At 40.9% G+C, this 23,349-nt stretch overlaps 2 protein-coding genes across 3 annotated transcripts in view; one reads left to right on the forward strand and one right to left on the reverse strand.

Annotated features, from left to right (window-relative positions):
* The window catches only part of ANKS4B (ankyrin repeat and sterile alpha motif domain containing 4B), a 37,468-nt gene extending 15,157 nt beyond the window's left edge, over positions 1-22,311 (reverse strand). The window contains exons 1-3 of one of the 2 annotated variants that reach the window (XM_032460903.1): positions 22,186-22,311; positions 9,380-9,676; positions 9,067-9,160 (exon numbers count right to left, since the gene is read on the reverse strand). The gene's annotated coding sequence lies outside the window, so the exon portion shown is untranslated. The remainder of the gene's footprint in view (positions 1-9,066; positions 9,161-9,379; positions 9,677-22,185) is intronic. The other variant, XM_006177301.3, reaches the window with a different exon arrangement.
* ZP2 (zona pellucida glycoprotein 2) lies at positions 9,694-22,380 on the forward strand. Its single transcript, XM_032461071.1, has 18 exons — positions 9,694-9,846; positions 10,702-10,785; positions 11,208-11,302; positions 12,774-12,926; positions 14,289-14,330; positions 14,494-14,658; positions 15,419-15,515; positions 15,604-15,785; positions 16,557-16,683; positions 17,543-17,730; positions 17,822-17,913; positions 18,039-18,136; positions 19,083-19,272; positions 20,565-20,700; positions 20,778-20,874; positions 21,317-21,397; positions 21,893-21,975; positions 22,192-22,380. Exons 1-18 carry the CDS (start codon positions 9,708-9,710, stop codon positions 22,378-22,380), a joined length of 2,238 nt encoding a protein of 745 aa, XP_032316962.1. The 5' UTR covers positions 9,694-9,707.
* The last annotated feature ends 969 nt before the right edge of the window (positions 22,381-23,349 follow it).

Below are 23,349 nucleotides of genomic sequence, written 5' to 3' on the forward strand. Positions count from 1 at the left end.
AGTGATTCCCACACCCCTCTGGCTGCCACTTAGGTTCAGAGAGGTAGGCTCTATTTCCTCCTTTGTTTCCCTAAAACTCTAGAAACTCAACCTATTAACAAAATCCCCAAGAATTTAAATTTGAGAGCCCTTGTGCAGAGACACCACTTCTTTTTGCCAGTGACTCATAGGATAACAGGGTTAACCACTTCCCAGGGGCAACACTTGGAGAGATTCTCCCACCAAACGGTCTCCTCTTCCCCATTGAGCAAGGCCATTTGCAACCCTTTATTGTTGTGTTTATAATTTTGTGACCTCTCTTAGTTTAATTGTGGATACCTAACAGCTGGGTCGTCTGACCAGGAGTCCCATATACCTTGAGGGCAATCCTGGCCAAGTAGCACTTGGATAGAGGACTAACCTAGGACTCTGACCCATCTATAAAACGGAGTCCTGTGTGTTCCCTTGCTCAGGAAGAGGAACAGAAAGGACAAAGACTAGTGGTAGTTGATACTTCTAGTCCACTGCAGGAAAAACCAATGCCAGCCGAGTGGAAAACAAACTTCACCCTTGTGGTTCTGCATTTCCCATTCACTGCTATTTGGGAAAGAAACTCAACAGTTTGTGCAGCCCATATTTTTATTAACGAGATTGCTCCCCCTGCACTCCAAGAGGTCTGGCTTTCAAAAGCAGACATTATTTGTTCTTCAAAGCTATTCACATCTAATTACAGGGGAAATTCACTTGTATGGCAGAGAAGCACTTTACTGGAAATAATAAGGAAAAAGAAAAGCTCCAAGTGGAACATTTGCTTTTAACAAGATTACTTCATATAATGAGTATCTTATTAGGAATTCTATTGAACATAAAAGCAATAACAGAAAGTAAATGAAAATAAAGGGAATTACAAAAGCCCTGTTGTTACCCAGAAAACTTGGAGGAATCAGGCAAGGGGAGAACCAGTTAACATACCACCGTATGTGCCAAACAAGTTTATGGAAACATATCTGTTGCGGTAAAGACATTCTCAAATGCATCGTTCAGAAATGTCATTTTGTGTATTTTTTCCTCTATCACTGTAATAAAACTATTCAACCTGTTCTATGTGGATTTTTCCTACTCAAAAGAGATTTCAACAATCCTGCTTCTCATTTAAACATATATTATCACTCTCAAAATACAGAGAATATATTCTTTTCCACACTGAAGGTCATTGGTGTTTTCCTTAGAAACACTGTTAAATACAAACATGAAGCAGTGAAAGACACCATTGTCTTCCCTTTTGATTTTTCTTCTCCAAATGAAAACATTTATGAAAATATTTAAATGGGTAAGTTGATGGTTGAAATTGTAATGTCCCTGAAGTATTGATTGTGCTTAATTTATTCACATAAGTTTCAAGCCACTCAAAGCCCTATTTTTTCTGCCAGAAAAAATAGACAGATCTGTTATTGTACCATCTGGTTTGCATGAAGAATCTCTTGGCATCACTTAACTGCACATTTTATAAATGCTAAATCCCAGATGGCATTACATTGTAACAGTGGAGAGTTTTATAAAGGTTTCCAAAAACAAATTCTTTAAAATGTGAACGTTAGATTGTCTAAGCAGGAGCTATGATTTTAAATTCTGTACTTGAATCAACTGACTTTGTTAGCTGGACAAATTTCCTTTTTTCTTAGGCCTTTTCCCCTTCCTAATTAATTATTGGTTTTATGAATTAAAGACTTCAGTCAACATAATCATATGACGTGAGTCCTCACCCAAAGCTTAAATTCTATAAAAGCTTTAGGAACGATGATCACTGGAAAACCTACACTAGTTGTCATTTTGTTTCAAGATGGCAGAATCTACCACAAGGGAGGTGTGTTAAAGCACCCTTTAGCAGATTATCATATACCATCAAAACCATCCAACTCTCTCAAAGCTGACAGTTGGACTGGGAAGACCAGCACATGTGAATGCCAGGCGTTGTGTTGAAACAAAACCAGAGTACAGTAATGGTTAAGAACATAGACTCCTAAGTCAGCAACTAGAGCCTCCATTAACTTGGGCTAATTCTCTCTGAGTCTCAGTTTCCTCATCAGTAAAATAAAAATGGGATTTTTCCAATTATTAGTCACAGGTCTATTGCAAGTAACTGCTAAGTTAACATTTGTAAGACACTTAGCACATGATGTGGTATGCAGTCAGTACTCAATGAATGTAAGCCTGCAGTAGTAGTTTTAGAAGTAGAAGTGGTAACACTAGTAGTATTAAGGGAGAAAGTCTCTCCCTTCTTTAAGTCAATCATAGATGTATAATCAACTTATTTCCTCAACCATTCTTCTCTTTCCTCTGCATTTTTCTTTTCAATAATAAGAACGACAACTGGGCCCTGGCTTTTATTTATTTTTAACCCTCCACCTTAAGATTCTGTAAGAAGAGTAGATATTTTATAGTCACACAGAGTTGTATTTCAATCTGGGAATTGCTAATGGTTTTCTAAGGCTGCCATTAAAAATTACCTCAAAGTGGGTGACTTAAACAACAGAATTGTTTTTTTCTTATAGTTCTGGGAGCTGGAAGTCTGAGATCAAAGTGTTGGCAGGGTTGGTTTCTTCTGAGAGCTGTGAGATGGATCTGTTCCAGGCCTCTGTCCTTGATTTGTAGAAGGTCGTCTTCCCCCTGTGTCTTCACATTGTCTTCCCTCTGCATGTGTCCATGCCCAAATTCCTTCTTTTTATAAGGACACCAGTCATATTGCACTAGAGCCCATCCTAATGACCTCATTTTACATTAATCACCTTTGTAAAGACCCTAGCTCCAAATATAATCACATTCTGAGGTACCTAGGATTTTCTGATGGTGGGAGGTGGGGGCTTCAATATGAATTTTGAGGGAAACACATTCAGTCCATAACAGCTTTCTACTTAGTAGCTATCAGCTGGAGGGGAAATTCACCTCAAGAAGCCTTCATTTCCTTTTCTTATTTCTACCTTGAATGTTTATGCATCAGCGTCCAGCACAGGACCTATACACGGTGGACGAACAAAAATTCCCTTCCCTCCTTCCTACAGAGACTCATCAAACCACAGAGTTTCTGAGGACCACCTACTCTTCTCCAGTACTCTGTGTGAGATGCGAATAATAAAGATGTGTATTATAAAACCTGCAGGAGCACCCAAAGAAGGAGCAGTGGATTACAGAGATTTAGTGAAGGGAGATTTAACAGAGCTGGGTGTTACTTGAGTAAGAGACAACCCTTCAGGGAATGGGTTGAGCTTCAACCCGTGTTACCCTGATGGAGACTCAAATTTCACGGTTTGATTAATTTCAGTCATGTGCCCACCCCTTGTCCAAAGGGTGAAGGAGGCAGCCTGACTGAAAGTCTCACCAAGATTATACTGAACGGGAAAGAGTTCCCTAAAGCCCATCATGATGTTACTACCAAAAGAAGAGCAAAGGGTGCTGGACAGGAGAGAATATGCCTGCGTGTATTTAATTTTGCATATCTATGCTTAGGGTTTATTTGTTACATAAGTAGTCATTTGTTCTCTCCCATGAGAAAGCAAACCCCTCAAAGGCAGTCTGTTTCTGCACCAGCACAAATGGTCCTCTTGCTTCCTTTGAGGCTTCACAGTTTCATAGATTGCTCCCTAGCAGAATATCTGTAGTTTCATAATTTATAGCTGGGCTCATTTTGAAATAGGAATTCTAAATAAAAGTCTCTGACAACTATTGCCACAATTATGCTGCCTAATAAACCACCTAAAATTAAGTGGCTTAAAACAATAAGCATTGATTTAGCGCACAAGTCTACAGTCAACTGGTCAATTCCTCTGTGCTCGGCTGATCTTGGCTTGGCTCACTCATTCATCGGCAGTCAACTGGTGGGTTGGCTGGGGACTGGCTGCTCTAGGACAGCCTCAGCTTAGATGACCTGTCTCTGCTCCTTGTGGTTGTTTATCATCTGGCAGGCTAGCCTGGGTTTGTTCTCATGGTGAATGCAGAATGCTGAGAGAGTGTGCATATGTGTACAGGCCTCAAGGGACCTATTCTCAGAACTGGCACACCATCACTTCATCTCATTCTCTTGGCCAAAGCAAGTCACAAGGCCAGCCAGATTCAGGCGGAAGGAGGAGCGGGGGGCCGGGGGGGGGGGGACCAGGCTAACTGCAAATCACGTTGCAAAGGATAGGAGTCCAGGGAGAGATGGAAGATTGGGACCTTTACAACTGATCTGCCACATTGCCTTAAGAACTTTAACATCTAATATTATACCAACTAAAAGGACTATGCTGTATTGCCAAGGAAGCATTTTCTTTACTTCTGTGGCAACCATTACCCTAGCTACTAGTGAGGTGGGAAGCCCCATGAAAAAGACTAGCAGATCCCCCAGGCAGGGCCACTAACCCCCTGCCAGCATCATCTGGTTCCCTGGCCTGGTGGCATTATCTCGCTTTTTGCCTCTGAAACAGCTTACTTCTAAGAAAGTAGAACTTACCCCTAAAATTCTATTGGTTCCCTGTGCTAACTCCTGATTGGATCCATTTATAGCACTTCATTTGCATGGAGCTCACTCCTGATTGGTCCATTTCTCTCACTCCTGAGTGGTCCATTTCTACAAAGCTTGTTCCTAATTAGTCACCTTTATTATAACTTATTTGCATATGATGTTACAAAATGTTGCAAAGTCTAGACTGGTAGCCTATAAAAACCTGTGTAAACCTACAGACGGAGTCCAGAGCTTGGAGCGTTAACTCCTCTGGGCCCGCTGACGTAATAAACCTGAGTTCTCCAACTCTCCGAGTGCTGCTTGGTCTCTCTTCCGAATCCAGGTTCCTGTCACAACTGAGCTGTAACATTGAGCTGTAACCCTGAGCTATAACACTGAGCTGTCACATGCTTTTCTGCAACACTAGCTATGGAGTAAACTGTGTTGATATTTGTATGTAAATGAGTTTTTATTTAGAACTTCTGAGCCTTGTCTGTCATTCATTTAACTAAGCTTTCTTATCTTTACATTAACAGTTTGACGAGGCTGTTTCTGTTCTTGTCCTAGTTCTCTTTGAATCCATTAGTTACAAGGCACATTCAATTTGGATCTGTCTAGAGATCCAAAGTGGAAAAATGACATAAACATTGTGTAGTTACATTTCATAGGTAAAGGAAGTACCATGTAATGTTCAAGAACATTCTCATTAACATCTATCTCATTTTTCCAACTTAAATTCATATTTGATATTTGAAAGCTATTTTAAGCTATATTAGCATAACTGATAGAAATTGTTATATTTCATATGCATCTAATACTGGTAAATTCTTATTAATGCCATCTTGTACTTTTAAAGTTAAATGAACTGCGAGTGAAGCATGGAGTTTTGAAACACCCCCTTACACACATGCACCCAGAAATTCAAATGGATTCTTGAATCATAGAACAAGCCTGGGAGTAGACATCAGAAGACCTGGTTTCTCCCTGGATCTGCTATTAACTTGCTGCAAGTCACAAAACCTTGTAGGCTTAGTTTCTTCATTTTATAATAGGAAGTTGGACTTTGAAAGCCTCATGAACCAGATCCACTCACCTATACGTTTATACTATAAAGGTCGAATTCATGGGCATTTCATTCTATAGCTTCTATAGCTCACTCATATACAAATCAGATTTACTGTTATCATTTTTAAATTATTTTAATTGGTTATTTATCAGCAAGACAATTCAATCAATACAGAAGTGAAAGAAGTTATTGAGAGGGCTTAATTTCCAGAATATATAAACAATTCATACAACTTAACAACAACAACAAAACCCAAGCCAAAAATGGACAGAAGACCTAAACAAGCAATTCTCCAATGAAGCCATACAAGTGGCCAATAGGCATATGAAAAAATGCTCAATATGACAAATTATCAGAGAAATGCAAATCAAACTACAGTGAGGTTTTACCCCACACCAGTAAGAATGGCCATCGTTAAAAAGTCCACAAACAATAAATGCTGGAGAGGGTGTGGAGAAAAGGGAACCCTCCTACACTGTTTGTGGGAATGTAGTTTGGTGCAGCTATTATGGAAAACAGTATGGAGATTCCTTTAAAAACTAAAAATAAACTTATCATATGATCTAGCAATCCCACTCCTGGGCATATAACTGGTGGAAGCTCTAATTTGAAAAGATACATGGACCCCAATGTTCATAGCAGCACTATGACATGGAAACAACCTAAATGTCTATTGACAGATGACTGAATAAATAAGTTGTGGTAAGTATTTACACAATGGAATATTACTCAGCCATAAAGAAGAATAAAATAATGCTATTTGCAGCGACATGCATGGACCTGGAGTTTGTCATTCTAAGTGCAGTAAGCCAGAAAGAGAAAGAAAAATACCATATGATATCACTCATATGTGGAATCTAAAAAAAAAAAAAAAACAGACACAAATGAACTTATTTACAAAACAGAAACAGAAACTTACAAACTTATGTTTACCCAGGGGGAAAGTGGGTGGAAAGGGATAAATTGGGAATTTGAGATTTGGAGATACTGACTACTATATATAAAATAGATAAACAACAAGTTCCTTCTGTATAGCATATGGCACAACATTCAATATCTAGTAGTAACCAAAAATGAAAAAGAGCATGACAACAAATAAACATATGTATCTGTCTGACTGAAACATCATGCTGAACACCAGAAATGGACACATTTGTAAACTGATTATACTTCAACTTATAAAATAAAAAATAAAAAAAGAAGTGAATGAAGTTTTTAAAAAAGCATGTATCCCATCTCCCTATTCCTATTCCAGGGATGATACCTAACACATATTTATAATGAGTACAGCAAGAACACAAACAAGTCAGAACAGGCAATGGCTGTCAATGTCTAGCATGGCTGGATTGGGATGGGCTGCCTGGATACCTGCACTGTCTCCTCCTCTGTGTAATGTGCTAGCTCCCCAGTATATAAATGCAAACATGCATTATATGCCTGTATGTAGACACAATATATAGACAACATAGTTTTCTCACTTTTCTTTTTTTAAAGTAAAATATGAAAACATACTAATTATGCAGCTCCATTACTCCAGTTTATTGTGGATGTCTTTAATATCAGTGTTCATATATCCAGTTGAATCCACAGGGTTATTTTAGTACCTGAAGAGTATTCCAGAATTTATCTAACCATCTTCTGATGATAACATTTAGGTCATCTTCAATGAATATTTTTGCAATTGTCGTGGAAAATATGGCAACCGGATTAGAATTTAAGAATTAGAAACTGTTGTTCATAAGAACTGCATTTCAGAAACTAAGGAAGGCACCTGCCCAAATGAGGCAACAGCATTGCATTGTTGTTTTGCATAGCAATCTAAAACTCTCAAAAAAAAAAAAAAAAAAAAAAAAAAAAAAAGAAATGCCTGGTGAGGAGCAGCTGAGAAGTGACCTCATAAGTCAGGTGGAGACCAGGGCAGTCACAGAAGAGAGGGAGCACCTTGTAGCTATAAGCACCCTTAAAAAGGCTCATTGAAAAGAATGCGGAAAACATACATATGAAAGAGATCCTACTGTTTATTTAGTAAAATATTGAGGATCTATCATTTTTGTAAAGATTTTAGTTGTTCCTAACTAGTGGTATGAGACACCATCTTATTGTGGAGAGGCCATGTCTTTCTCATTCTCAAGGCTGGCTACACCAAACTATTAGCATCCTTGTGTACTTATGCAGCATTGATTCTTATGGGCCTGAGCTAGTGGTTCCGTGACTGTACCGAGCACAGCACTGGCTAGGTCAGGGAGGGCAAATGAAATCAATCTCTGGTGTATTCATCACCCTTATCAGAAAAGGTGCCACTTTTGGAAAAAATGCTTAGGAGTAACTATTGCTGTCATGTTCCTGCTAAAGAATCTAAATCCTTTCACCATCTCTACCCCCAAAAACCTGCTTATCCTGGATTTCGCTCCCTCTCTCCATTCCACTGGGATATAATCTAATCAACTGATTCCCATAAAGAAGTTAAGTTAACCACTGGCATCACTCATCTTCCTGCCTACCTCCTCCCTCCAGGTATTTCCCAAATTTCGCTGAGCATAGGACTCACCTTGCTTATTAAACATACCCCAGGCCCTTCCCCTGGAGAGCTTGATTCAGTAGCTTTTGGGTGGGATCCAGATTAACCAGAACCCCAGGTGATCATTTTGATAGAGGAAGGTAGGGGAAACTCTACACTGACTAACAGTATTTCAGACACCTGTAACAGGGAATGAAGATTACTCCTCAAGTTACATCACAAAGACATAAATCATAAAAAGAACAACACATAAATCAATCGTTGCAAATGCCACCCTCCCTATGTGCACAGAATTTGAGCATTATCACCTCTTATGGAGCATGGACTGCAGACAGCAAGGTGTCTCAAAGAACAGTGAGAGGTGCTGAAAAGATGTTGATTAAGTCTCAGAAAATCTGAGTTCTCAATCTGACCCTGGCCCTGACACCCAGATGGTAAAGCTTGGGCAAGTTGCTTTTTCTCAATTTCCCCACCTGTAAACTCCCTATTGTAACCCAGTATGATATTCTTAATTTGGATCACTATTCCCTTTGACCCAGAATTCCTACTTCTAGGAAATTTTCCTGAGAGTTAACCAGGGAAATGTACAAGAATGTCCAACAAATTATTGCTTATAATGATGAAAAATTGGAAGCTATTTTAATGTCCATCATTAGGGAACAGTTAAACACCAATTTATCTAGACATTGAGTATTATGAAATCTTTAAAATGGTCATAGAGACCTTTTGTTTGATACGGAAAATGTCCATGACATATGAAGCAGACAAACATAATTTATACTTTGATCCCAGGTGGTGGTGGTTGTTTTTAAGCATGCATGGTGTTCGTAAAAAAAGACCATAAAGTTACATTCTATTAGTTACGTATTATTAGTATGAGCAGTGATAAAATTTAGATGACTTTTTCCTTTTCTCTATATCCTTCTGTAATTCTCTGCATTTTAAAAAAAAAAAAAAAGTAAGCTTAAAATCTATCCTTGAGGGAAAATAATGCTTTGTCCATTTTTTTAAAGTATTTCTTCATACCCTTTGCCAAGGTGATGTCCACAATAGCCAGAAGACCAGCAGTAACTTGAAAGGGTTGTTACTTAAAGATAGTGGGAACAAGAGCTGTTCTTTCCTAAAAAATAAATAAATAGAATAAATAAATTAATTAAGTAAGTAATCAAAAATATTTTTAAAAAATAAAAATTAAATTAAAAAAAAATCCCACCACACTCCTTCACTCTACATATGAGTTGTAAAGATTTAGAGATCTTAATTTTTCCCAGTGTTTTGAGAAAAACACCAATTTATTCAGCAGGAGCCAGTTTCAAGGAACGCTGGTTTCATGGCTGACCTGCAGAGCAGCTGGTGGAGCAAACGTCAGGAGGGGCAGAGCTCTATTTTTCACAGGCCTTCCAGAAAGCCTTTTCCTTCCCAAACCCCTTCCTCTCAGCTGAGAAGGCTGGAGAAGATTCAGGTGTCTCCAATGGGGAGAGGGCGGGGGCATGTCCTGCTTCCTGCTGTAAAAGCGCAGAGCAGCCGAGCCCTCTGCCTGGTTGACTGGGTGGTGCCTTTGGTCATGGCGTCCAGGCAGAGAGCAGACAGTAGGAGACTCTCAAGCCGATTCAGAGCAGACTGGAGGTGAGTCATTCTGGGGGCAGAAGGGAGGGGTTGTAAAGTCAATGTCTGCTGGAGTTTATTCCTCCTTAACGCTCTCCCCCGTGCCCTCCATCACCTACAGGTCCCTTTCTCTACTCTTCGCCCTTCTGACTTCGGTGAACTCAGTAGATGTTAATCAGTTGGTGAATCACGACTTCCCAGGTAGGCCTCTTAGGTAAGGGAACAGATTGCAGCTAGGATGACTAAATGGCCAAGAAACACAAACATGGGTTAGACAATCTTCACTCAGTCTCCTTCTTACCTTGATCAAATCCCTAGTTTTTTTTTTTTTTTTCCATTGCTTGCCTATCACTTGCTCTACCAAGTAAATGAAATGGCAAAAGCATCTGCATTACTTTCTACTCCCTCCCTACCTCAAGCTTTATGGCATCCACAGAACAGCAAACCACAACACTAAGCCCCTATCTCCAGTAGCATTCCTCTTCAAACACATACTCATGCTTCAGGAAAGCATCAACGGAACAGACAAAATCAGAGCTGTTCCACTTGCAGTGAGTTTTTTGATCCTTTCACCTGAACCAAAGGATGCACAGTGGCAGGTTATAAACAGATTGTTTAGTCTTTTAAAAAGTGTGTCCTTAGGCTTACCTGGGGACACTTTTTAAACTTCAAATTGAAAAAAATCTTTAGCCAAAACTTTTCTCCATTTCTTCACAGACCTACCATCCCCATCTCCATCAGCCTTCCCTGACAAGGTTCTAGCCTGGTTCCTGCAGGCGTGCTTGTTAACCCCAATCCAGGCTTATCCCTGGAGTATTTTAGAAAGCCCTAGGCACTTAATTGATAACTTCCTTACAGTTCTTGGTATCTTGAATTGTAGTTTTGTCTTTTCTACCAGTTTTGTAAGCTCCCCAAGAGTGGGGGACAAGCTTTGCCTCTCCCAACTGGTATCTTCCCCGATGCCTGTTGGAGAGACGAGGTCCCTTATTATACTTCCATGGGAGTCATGCCTCCTGTTGTTCAAAGATGCCCCACGTGCTTCTTTGGCTCTTTCAGGCTCTGTCATTTGCCATGAAAATAGAATGACAGTGGAGTTTCCAAGCATTCTTGCCAACAAGACATGGCACACATCTGTGGTGGGTAAGTAACGTCTATTATTATTTCATCTTGGACTTACTTAGTAGAAAGCCTTGGCTCAAGGCTGGCTCCGTTTTTCTGGGGAGCAGAGCACACAAACTCTGGAGCAGTTGGTGTCCAAATCCCATGATACACAGGCTCACTGAATTCCGTGATGCTTCCAAGAGTGGAAGACCTTCTCTTTCCTTGGAAATCTTTCCTTGGAAATCTGTCTTATCTCAGAATCCCCTAGGAAACTTCTAGCTTCAAATCACAGCATCTGTCAGAGCTTGGGTTATATCACCCAGCTGGGAAAATAAAAAGTGAAGTGACTGACAGACCTTAGAAATGGATTGGCAGTCTTGGCTATGCAGCTTTGGTTGACTCAATGTCACTGGAATGTACTTACTGGCCATCTCCTGTCTAAACTGCTCTCACTTCTGTAGATCCCCTTGGTCTTGAAATGCTGAACTGTACTTATGTTCTGGACCCAGAAAAGCTTACCCTGGAGGCCCCATATGAAACCTGTACCAAAAGAGTGGTAAGTAATTGTTTGAGGAGTGACTTGGGAAGTAGCAATGTAGGAGTTAAGGCTTTGGGATAGAGCAGAGGCTCTCAATCAGGGAGGGTTGTTTTTTTTTTTTTTTTAATCATCCCAGAGAAGATCTTGCAATAATTGGAGACACTCTTGGTTGTTACAGCTGGTGGGGAGAAGAGGGGAAGGGCAGCTACTGGCATCTCGTGGGTACAAGCCAAGGATATTGCTAAGTGGCCTCCTTGGCACACAGCAGCCTCCCATAAAAGACATTTTAGACCTAACATGCCAGTGCTGAGGCTGAGAAACCCTGGAGTGGAGGCCTCGGTCTTGCTCTCTGACTCTGACACTATCTAGGTGCGATCTTGGGCAAGTTAGCTTCTCCTTGCCCAATGGAAAATGGATTTTGATAGCCTCTCCATAAGGTATTTAATGATTAATGACACAATACAGATGAAGGTCTTGGCATAGCACCTGGGCACAATAAATAATCAAATGTGATTTATCCTGATCTGTGACTCGCATGGGAAAGAGGAAGCTCTTTCGGTGCCAGCAGATAGAATGCCGGTAACTCCCTGCTGTAAAAACGTGTGTTGGAAGGCACGCAGCAGCTGAACAGGAGGATTTCCTCTTGTCAAGCAACAGTACTGCCCAATAAAAGCAATCTAAGTAGTTCTCAAACTTTTGTGTGCAAACAATCACTTAGGGAACTTAAAGCACTGAATTAGTTCATTGAGTTGATGACTTAATAGGTCTGGGATGTGTCCTAGAAGTCTGCCTGCCTTAATAGGCTACTTCATCTTACTCTATAGTGAAGATCTCCAGCAATTAAAACGCTCCCCTCTAAAACAGCCCTTCCCAGCTTCAGGGAAGCTTAAAGATGCATTCCTTTAGATAAGAGGTCAGTAAACTACAATCTGTGAATGGCCATATCCAGCCCATGGTCTGTGTGTGTGATGGTCCTCCAGCTAAGAATGGTTTTTGTTAGCGTTTTTAAAACGTGTGAGAAATCGTATGTGGCTTACAAAGTCTAAATGTTAGCATTTAACAACAACAACAAAAAGGTTGGCTAACCCCTACGTTAGGCTGGTGAGTTTCCTGGGCCAGGAGAAATAGCAAAATGGCTCTGTCCAGACCCAGCACAATGGTTGCTACATAGGTGCTCAATAACTGTATTTGAATCTTTTGGTAGAGGCCCCAAATCAACCAGTAACTTGCTACTCAGACATCAATGTAAGAAGAAAATAAAAACTGGACCCTGAGCTCTAACACTCAAGGACTGTTCTTTGCCAATGTATGCGTCTTTCCTGGATATCTAAAGAGGCTAGCTAGAGAGTCTCCTGGTAAAGGAATGAGGTATATTCTAGAACCTGGGGTACTGATAAACTTTAAGGGTTTTGTCAGTCGGATGGTATTCTGGAATTCCCTTTCTCACTTAAACACTAGCATTCTGTTCTTACCATGCCATTTTCTACAGCTTGGCCAGCACCAGATGACCATCAAACTCACGGACAACACTGCTGTTTTAAGACAAGATGGCCTCATGTATCAGGTCAGCTGTCCAGTGATGCAAGCAGACAGCCATGAGCGGCATTCAGGATCCACTGTCTGCACGAAGGATTTCATGTCTGTGAGTGAAGCAGGCTGACTGCCTTCTCATCTGGCTACTGCAGGGGAAATGTGGTCTAGACAGAGCTGGGCTTCAGAACAGGATCAGGATTGCAATCCTGTATTCACCACTGACTTGCTGTGTGGCTTTGGATTGACTGATTTCCGAACAATATTGAGAATTTGTTTCCAAGTCTGAAGTGGGGGACAATTCACACTTCATAAAATGGCTTTAAGAATTGACTGAGAAAGTAGATAACAGTGCTCAGCACATCATGTCTAGCAATAAAAAAGGATTCAACTGGTGTCTGCAATCAGTCGCTTGACCAGTTGGATACCTGTCATGTGCCAGGCCCTATGCCAGATGCTAGGATAGACTAAATGAGCAAAAAAGCCCATGGACTTTATAGTCTAACATGGCTAACATCAACAATGAACAAAAATATTCATACTTTATTATAACAATAACGGAACTGCATGGCTCGACACAGTACTTGATTTCTATGAACATAGTGAAAAGCTGTAAATTAAAGAATCTAGTATCTCAACTTACAACTGGAAGGGAGCTTAGGTCTTCCAACTGTCTTTTGTTTGTTCTTTTTCTAGTTCTTTTAGGTGGTAGGTAAGCTTGTTTATTTGAAATTTTTCTTGTTTTTTGAAGAAGGCCTGTACTGCTGTGAACTTCCCTCCTAGGCTGTTTTTGCTCCATTTCAGATTTTGTGTGGTTGTTTTCATTGTCATTTGTCTCAGGGGAGTTTTTAATTGTCTCTTTTATTTCATCATTGACCCACTGGTTTTTTAGTAGTATGTTGTTTAGTCTCCATGCAATTTTTTGTTTGTTTCTTTCTGTGATTGATTTCTAGTTTCACGCTGTTATGACCAGAAAACTTGCTTGAAATAATTTGTATCCTCTTAAATTTGTTGAGGCTTGTTTTGTGTCAGAGTATGTGGCCTATCCTAGGGAATGTTCCATGTACACTTGAAGGATGTGTACTGTTTTTTTGGATATAATGTCCTGAAAATATTAATTTAAGTCTAACTGTTCTATAGTGCCATTTAGGATCTCTGTTGCCTTATCGATTTTTTTTTTTTTCTGTCTGGGAGATCTGTCCATTGATGTTAGTGGTGTATTAAAAGTGTCCTACTATTATTGTATTCCCACCAATTGCCTTTTGGTATCAAAAGCTCAAAGAGGAAATGATGTCTAAGGGCACTTCTAGGATTCATGCCTGCTCCCATGCTTCTACGACATCCAACAGCCAGGCTTTGTGGTGTAACAGAACCACACTGCAGTTGCTCTGGGTGTTTTCCACATACTGTCAGGTAACATGACTTCAGCAACCTTCTCCAAACCAAAACCTCACATCATCTTTTTGTCTTCCAGTTTACCTTTCACTTTTTTCCTGGCATGGCTGATGAAAATGCAGCCGCAAGAACGGTATGGAAGTTATTTTTAAATTACAAGCCTAAGTAAACTTTAGTTCTACATTAAAGGTGACATAACTTCAATCCTCATCAAAATATTAAACAGACAATAGTCCTGGAGTCAAGGGGAGCATCATCCCTCTAAATGAAGCTTTTGACTTTAGGAATCCAAACCTCGGATGGGATGGACCATTACAGTTGGTGATGGTAAAAGAGCCCAAACTCTGACCTTTCAAGAGGCCATGATGCAAGGATATAATCTCCTGATTGGTAACCAGAAGATGAACGTCCAAGTGTCATTCCATGCCACTGGAGTGACTCACTACTCGGTGGGTGTGAACCTTTTTTAATACCACCACCCAGGCACAGGTCAAAATTTCTAAATCCAAGCATGATCTCAAACATGTCCTCAAATTGAGAATACAACTCACTCAACAGGTATCTCAATCCCTACTATGCACCAAGTACTGTCTGAGTACTAAAGATAACAACGAGAACAAAACAGATGAGGTCCTTACTTCAATCTGTTCTCCCTCTTCCCCAGAGATCTAACTGTACTACACACTGTAGAACTAGGGTACTACAAAATTCCTTTATAAATTAAGATGTTCTGTTTTATCATTGTCCTCTGCTGTGTTTACAGTAGGTACTGGTGCTCTTTGGGCCAACAATCAAGGTACTATGTTAAATGAGTTAATGTGCCAAAGTACTTAGAACAGGTCTTGGTACCTACGTGCTCTAATGTCAGCCATTCTAACAACAGTCCTGCTGTGCACTGAGTATAAACAGACTGCTGAATCTTAAACATTCTCTCTGAATGCTGATACCATAAAATAGTCATAAAACAAGAGCTCATATCTACCTAGAAATGATCAGCTACAGTAGGTACTACCTTATCAGATATTATAAAGTACAAAATTTTAAAACTAGAGCACCTGTCAAACAATTATTGGACAAAATGCCTAAATTCTACTTGAGCCAAAACAACGCCCAATAGTTGAGTATGTTTACCCTGATTATTATTCTAACATTGGTTACAAATTAAAGTAATTCAAATCAACCAATGTCTTTGAAAACGCCTCTCCTCAGCAAGGTAACAGTCATCTCTACATGGTACCCCTGAAGCTCACACATGTATCTCCTGGGCAGACGATCATCTTATCATCAAGAATCATTTGTATGTCAGGTAAGGGCCTAGGAAGGGGCAACTCCAGGTATGGGAGACATTGTCCTAGGGGCTTAATCAAAGCTGATCCCTCTCTCATTCCTTCTAGATCCTGTAACCTGTAATGCCACACACATGACTCTCACCATACCAGAGTTTCCTGGGAAGTTAAAATCTGTGAGCTTTGAAAATAGGACTATTGATGTGAGCCAGCTGCACCACAATGGGATTGATACAGAAACAACAAATGGCTTGCGGTTGCATTTCAGCAAAACTCTTCTCAAAACAAAAGTATGTTCCATTATCATTCACTGAACTTCATGGAAGCATGACTGAAGCATAGCTTTTCAGGCCACCCTGATATAAATGCTGACTTGTCCATAAAGTCTAACTGCTGGTGTAAAATATTCAAGATTAGGAAGGCCTCATTTGAAAACCTTGCGTAAGTGAATTCTCAAGTAACTGAAATTCATTCTCGAACACCAAGCCTGTTTAACTGTAATGGAATTCTTCCTAGTTTTCCTGAGTTTCTTAATTCATTAAACAGTACAAACTTCTATCAAATAATGATGAACATCTTATGCCCTATTAACACAGGGCAGCTTGATTCAAACAGGTGCCCCCAACTGTCCACATTGAGGCTGGATCTCAACTGGTACAATTGCCAGGGACACCAGAGCATTGTCAGGGATACCAGAGAATAATCTTAAGTTGGTGTGTGCTTTGCAATAACACTTGTAGAGTTCTTTTTACTCACTCCTGGCTTGGCAAGGTATTCCGGTCTTTGGAATTTGATCTGTTAATTCAACCTCTAGTGCCTAGTACAAAGAACATACAGTGTTGGGTCCTTGAGGGTATGAGTTTAAAGCAATAAATTTCCTGCCAAGAGAAGAAGGATCCTGGTCTGGAGAAGTGATAGGGTCTCTTGTTCTGACTTAAAGGGAGACCATATTAAGTCTGGAGTGTGCCTTGCAGGTTTCAATGTATTTCCTTCCTGCCTCTCTTGTGAGTGTTCTGGGTCCCAACAGGCTGTGGCTGCTAACTGACATTCTTTCATTTCAGTTCCCTGAAAAATGCCTACCCTATCAGTTCTACTTACCTTCACTCAAGCTGACCTTTTACATTCAACTGGAGACTGTATCCATGGTGATTTATCCTGAGTGTCCCTGTGAACCAACAGTTTCTATAGGTAAAGACCACTTTTCTTGAACGGTTCCCTACATCCTTCTTCCCTTAGCTCTTGCATATGGGAGAGTATGTAGAAGTTCGGACTCTGTATTGCTTATACTTGGAGGAAACGAAAGACTGGTTGGATCAGAAAATATTAGTCTGAGATCCAAGGAAGATACTAGTTCTAAAATACACATACAGGTAGGTCTCACAACTGTTTCATGTTTAGTAACCTGGGTCTACTGTGTGTTGGGAGCCCAAGCCCATCATCTAATCAAGATTGCCTCATACCTGAGACTAGAGAGACTACAAGTTTTCCCCCAAACTCCTGAAAATTTTTCAAAGAATATGGAAGTGGGTGTTTCCTCTTGTTCAGTACTGCCTCTGCCCTGTGCTCCTGGGAGTTCGCTGGCCTGTATCAAGTCAAGCCAAATAGGACAAATTAGTTGCTGCTTCAGCTTCCCCCTCAAACCACTCAAAATTTGTGAGTCTTGACGGAAGGGACATAATGGCACAAGGTGCTTAGACTTACAGCCTCATCAGGGTATAATCGTGGGTCTGTTGCCCCACCCGGTGCTTCTTCCCACGTCTCCTGCTCCCTCTTCACTTGGATGAAAAATCCTTCTGCTCATACAGAGCCACCTCACTAGTGCCTAGGCACCTTCAAGTGTCTCCCCTTGTAACTCAAGCTGCTTATCAAGGTGTTTTCCCAAACAAAGATTTAAGCTGCTTATCAAAGTGTTTTTCCCAAACGAAGACTTACGACAAATTCTAGTGCCTCGTGGTAAAAATCCAGACTTTCATCACACTTCAAGGTTGGTAGAGGACAATAGTCCCATGGCAGACAAATTGTTTTAAAAACTCTCGCCCCCATCTAGTTTCAGGTGAGCTGTGTACTCAGGATGGGTTTATGGACGTGGAGGTCTACAGCCACCAGACAAAACCGGCTCTCAACTTGGATACCCTCAGGGTAGGAGACTCCTCCTGCCAGCCAACCTTCAAAGCTCCGTCTCAGGGGCTGGTACGCTTTCGCATACCCCTGAGTGGATGTGGAACAAGACGTAAGGTTAGTAGCAGCAAGGGGTTAAGCTAGGAGTTAAGACTTACTTTTGAGATAACTGATTAACCACTCTCTCTAACCCTACTCTAATTTTAAGTTCAAGAATGACAAAGTCATCTATAAAAATGAGATACATGCTCTCTGGGTGGATCTTCCTCCAAGCACAATTTCCAGAGACAGTGAATTCAGGTGTGACACAATCACTACTTGACTTTTTAAGCTCCCGTTTAAACTCAAGCAGTCATTTAACCTAAAATTCTTAACACTCACCCACCCATTCTTACAGAATGACAGGTGAGATGCCATTACAGCAGCAGTAACATGCTAATAAGTAGCAGTGTTGAAAGTCTTCCTCCTCCAGTGGCCTCAGTGAAGCCAGGTCCACTTGCCTTGACCCTGCAAACCTACCCAGGTGAGACATTATAACCTAAAACATCTGCTTAAATACTTTCAGGAAACTCTTCCCTAAAATGAACTTTTTTATTGTAGTCTGTTTACAATGTGTTAATTTCTGGTGTACAGTATAGTGATTCATATATTTATATATCTATATCTGAATGTATCTCTCTATCTGAATGTATCTCTATCTCTCTATCTGAATGTATCTCTCTATCTCTGAATATATATATATTCCTTTTCATATTCTTTTTCATTATAGGGTATTACAAGGTATTGAATATAGTTCCCTGTGCCACACAGTAGGACCTTGTTGCTTATTAATTTTATACGTAGTAGTTAGTGTCTGCAAATCCCAAACTCCCAATTTATCCCTCCACCCCTCCTTTCCCTCCCTGGTAACCGTAAGTTTGTTTTCTATGTATGTGAGTCTGTTTCTCTTTTCTAAATAAGTTCATTTGTGTCAGTTTTTTAGATTCCACATATAAGTGATATCATATAGTATTTTTCTTTCTCTTTCTGGCTTACTTCACTTAGTGTGACAATCTCCAGGTCCATCCATGCTGCTGCAAATAGCATTATTTTATGCATTTTTTGGCTGAGTTGTTATTCCATTGTGTGTGTGTGTGTGTGTGTATATATATATATACATATATATATACACACACACATATACACACATACGCACCACATCTTTATCAAATCATCTGTCAATGGACATTTAGCTTGCTTTCATGTCTTGGTTATTGTAAATAATGTTTCTGTGAACATCAGGGTATGTGCATCTTTTCAAATTAGACTTTCCTCCAGATCCATGCCCAGGAATGGGATTGCTGGATCATAGGGTAAGTGTGCAAAATGAACTTTCTGATGCCACCAGATGAGAGCATTAGTAATGCTCAAGCACCTGTTCGTGGCCAGTCAACTTCCTGAGAACTGGAGAGGCTTCTACTCCATTTCAGATAACTCCTACCTGCAGCCGTATGGGGACAAGGAGTACCCTCTGGTGAGATACCTCCGCCAACCGATTTACCTAGAAGTGAGAGTCTTAAACAGGACGGACCCCAACATCAAGCTGGTCTTAGATGACTGCTGGGCAACGTCCACTGTGGACCCAGCCTCTCGCCCCCAGTGGAATATTGTAGTGGATGGGTATGTACTCTCAACACAAAGTAGACCAGCTGATCACTCAGACTGCCAGTAAAGAGAATTAAAATGCACTTGGGCTTGAGAGAAGCACTATATCAAAGGCCCTGATTTTTATCCTTGTTTCTTAGCAACCAGTCTTTGATCTAATAATTTATGCTTTCCCATTACCCTTGAATCTAAAAGAATAGGATCCTTCCCAAGGAAATCTGGCTTTAATCCTCTATTATCTGGAGAGAAAATAAATACTTAGTTCCTATCCACTTACTGAATAACTACCCTGTGATAGTCATTGTGCTATGTCCTCCACGTGCATTTGAACCTCACTCCATAAGAGACACAGGTCATTTCACTTCATGAAGAAACCCAAGCTTGCTGCTTAAATAACTAGCCCAAAGTAATATTTAATAAATCGTAGGATTTGAATGCCCATCTGATTCTAGACCCGAACACCATGATGCTCTAAAGTTGTGACAACACCCACTGGTGTGCTGGCAAAGTGGAGAGGACCAACACCTGCAGGGGTCTGTACCTGGGTAGCACTGTACTTAGCTGTCTTTAAAGCTGTTGTAAAAAATGAAGCTGTTGTAACCTGTTAAGCTTGTAACCTCCAGGTACACTCCTGCCAGGTACACAGGACCGTGTGTAGCCAGCACATTCATGCAGCTCATTCCTTCAGTCCATTAAAGTTTTACTTCAAATGTCCCCTTCTCTTTTTTTTAACATTTTTAAAATTGATTTATAATCACTTTACAATGTTGTGTCAAATTCCACTGTAGAGCAAGTGTCCCCTTCTCTTTGAAGCGACCTTGACCCTCCTGCCCCCTGACCCTGGTCTAACTCTTCTTTCCTTAGTGCTTACCTGCAATCTAACATACTACTTTGCAGCTGCCACCCTCTGCTAGCATCTAAGATATAAAAGGGCACGTCTCTACCTTTTTTTTTGTTACCAACATATGCTAACTGCCTGGGATATAATAGACACTCAGATTAATAAGAGTTAAATTAGTGTCATCTGAAGAGCTACACATAAAACTTAATTCTTGATGAGTTTAGCTGGCAAAAAAAAAATCGATACTTAAATTGTATTAACACATAAAAGAAAAACGAGCATGAACAACATGACTTCATGGATATGTTGGATAGGCCAGATCAGAGGTATATTAAATAAAATAAAATGTACAGGTAGAAGGTTCAGCAATATTCCTGAAGGTTTTACGTGTAACTGAACTTGAGCAAACGTTGTTAGACCGTGGGGTGAGTGTAGCTGATGTCCCTCCCTGAAATGTGCCTTTCAGCTGTGAATACAACCTGGACAACCACAGGACCACCTTCCATCCAGTTGGCTCCTCCGTGGCCTATCCTAGTCACTATCAGAGGTTTGACGTGAAGACCTTTGCCTTTGTGTCAGGGGCCCAGGAGTTCCCTCACTTGGTAAGTGATTAACAAGTCACCTGGGACAGGTCAAATGTGAGAGCATCAGTTCCACTCAATTCTTCTCCCATCTCCAGGTCTACTTCCATTGCAGTGCCTTAATCTGCAACCAACTCTCTCCTGAACCCCCTCTGTGTTCTGTGAATTGCCTTGTGTCGTCTAGAAGCAGACGAGGTAAAAATTTCAAGTCCTCCTTAACATGAGTTTGCTTAAAGCGAGCCTCAGTCTTTGAGAACTGAAGAATGAGCACCTCATTCTTTACCTAGTCCCAAGAGTCCAAGAAACCTTAACCCAGTCGGCATTACCTGTTGAGCCTGACATGGACAGGTTCTCAATCAGTCCTGTGGACAAGTTTGTTTTTGCACGTGGGTTTCAGCCTGACCCTCTGCAGACCTGACTCTCAAGTCACTCTTCCTGAGTCTAAGCAGACTCTAAATTCTGTCTTTGGGTATTCTTTCACAGTTCCTCCTGCTTTTACAGTAAGGTGTATGCCTCTCCTGCAAAGGCAGGCAAAACTATACAGAGCATGGCCTCCGCAGAGAGCTGCTCTGTGTATTCCATCAACACACTTCTTACCACTGTCCATTATCTCAGAGGTCAAACTGTCTGTCTCCAGCCACAGGGGCCACTGAGGAAGAGAAAGTGATAGTCAGTCTCCCGGGCCCCATCCTCCTGTTAGACGGCTCTTCACTCAGAGGTATGGATTTAAAGCCTTGGGTACTTCTTGGACTCAGCTTCTTGGGTTTCTGTCAAATTTAATTGTGCATAGATAATACATGCTCATGAGAAACAAGACGGGAATAATAGTCTCTTCCCAGCAGTAGGTTCTGTTAAGTCTCTTGTGTACCCTTCCCCAAGTCTCCCCTCCCCACGAGTGGGATCATATATGGTACCTACTCTTCCGTAACTATTTGTTTTAGCCATCTTATATCTGCAAAGAGACCTCTCACCGTTAATAACTAGAAAGAATTCCGTCTGTGTTACTTCCAGTTTTGTCACTAACGCCACGATGGAAATCTTAAATCTTGGCCTACGGGTATATTTCTAAAAGTGAGACTTAGTTTCAAAGACGTGTCTTGTTACTACCAAACTTAAGCCTTTACTGTTAATGTTATTGTTGTCCCATATCCTCACCCCCAATAGTCTTAATTGTAGGCCTAGAACTTGTCATTAAGCTCTTTTAAATCCCTAGCCAACAACCCGCAAGAGACCATGCCCTTGGGACAACTGACCACATCTGTCAGTGCCAGAATGTTAAACGGCATGCTTGGGACCGTAAGGTCCTTTCCGGGTGTCAGCCCATCTGATCTGAGAGGAGTAAAAGCAAGGAGGAAATGCCAGCTGTGGGAGTGGGGTCGGGAGAGGGGGGGTTTGGCTGGAGGGGTAGGACTATGCTGTTGCAAGCGTCCCAGACGAGTCCTTTTGAAGTTTAAGTTCACTTCCTTCTCTGGGGAGCTTACACGTAAGGTTTCAGCTTCAACTTACACTTGATTTAAATACGATCTTAAGACTGGAATGTCTGCTTCCTTTCTAGGCACTGTGGAGTCCAAAGGGCATGGGACTGCTGGTTTTGTTGCCTTTAAAACTGTGGTGGCTGTGGTTGCCTTAGCAGGCGTTGTGGGAACTCTCGGCTTCATCGGTTACCTGCGCAAGAAAAGAACCATAATGTTAAATCACTAATCGGGTTTTCAAATAAAGTGGTGGAAGTAAGCCTCTTGCTTTTCTGTCTCATTAAGGTTAGATGGAGTTCAAGGACTGTTTCTTGCAGTCATTCTTCTTTAGAGAATATAGTACCTTTCCACAATCCCCTGTGCAGGCTTTGGTCTATGTGGATGTGAATAAACATATTTCTGACTTAATTGATTCCTGTCACTCAGCTTTTTCTCACCGCCACCCGCTAAAACTGGCAGTGCCAGAGAAGTCAATCAATAACAGGATTTAGTGACAGCCCTTTTCTCGGGGGGCATTAAGTGATTTTAATGTCTTTTACACCCTTCTATTCACATATATTCAAGATGAGGGGGACAAAAAGTCACCCCTACAAGATGAGGGGGGCAAGAACTCACCCCTAATCATTGGCATTATTTCCTTGCGAATACCTGGTTTCCCTTCCCTTGTAGAGAGGGGAAGTTCATCTGGTATCATAGTATTTCCTAACCCAAATTACTCTTTCAAATAAGTAGACAATTTCCCCGAGAATTTAAGGGATTTAGTTTCTCTTTTGTGTACTTCCAATCCAATTAAAGACCAACAATCTCCTCTGGAAGCAGGAAAGGAATACTATAAGATTCTAGCTTTCTGGAATGCAAGTAAAACATTCCTGGTGGGGAAGTCATAGCACATTGGTGGAGCACATGCTTAACATGCACGAGGTCCTAGGTTCAATCCCCAGTACCTCTGTTAATAAATATATTAAATAAGTTAAACCTAATTACCGCTCCCCTTCAAAAAAAAAAAAATATTCCTGGTCTCATTAAGACTCCACAGCTGAACACAAGCCTCTTCGCTGATCCTGGAGAGCTGCTGTCCCACTACCTAGCACTTGTGTTACCTCCTCCTGAGGCGCCCCATCTGAATTAGGCTGTAATTACATCAGCATGACTAGTCTGCTTCACACTGTAGCTCTAATAGCTGCTTCACATCATATTC

This window comes from Camelus ferus, chromosome 18 (genome assembly GCF_009834535.1).
Source record: "Camelus ferus isolate YT-003-E chromosome 18, BCGSAC_Cfer_1.0, whole genome shotgun sequence".
Classification (NCBI taxonomy): domain Eukaryota; kingdom Metazoa; phylum Chordata; class Mammalia; order Artiodactyla; family Camelidae; genus Camelus; species Camelus ferus.

Coding starts and splice junctions, on each gene's coding strand:
- ZP2 (XM_032461071.1), top strand. CDS start 9,708: ATGTCTGCTGGAGTTTATTCCTCCTTAACGCTCTCCCCCGTGCCCTCC. Junction 16,684..17,542: donor TGAACCAACAGTTTCTATAG/GTAAAGACCACT, acceptor GCCCCCATCTAG/TTTCAGGTGAGCTGTGTACT. Junction 21,398..21,892: donor AGACGGCTCTTCACTCAGAG/GTATGGATTTAA, acceptor TTAAATCCCTAG/CCAACAACCCGCAAGAGACC.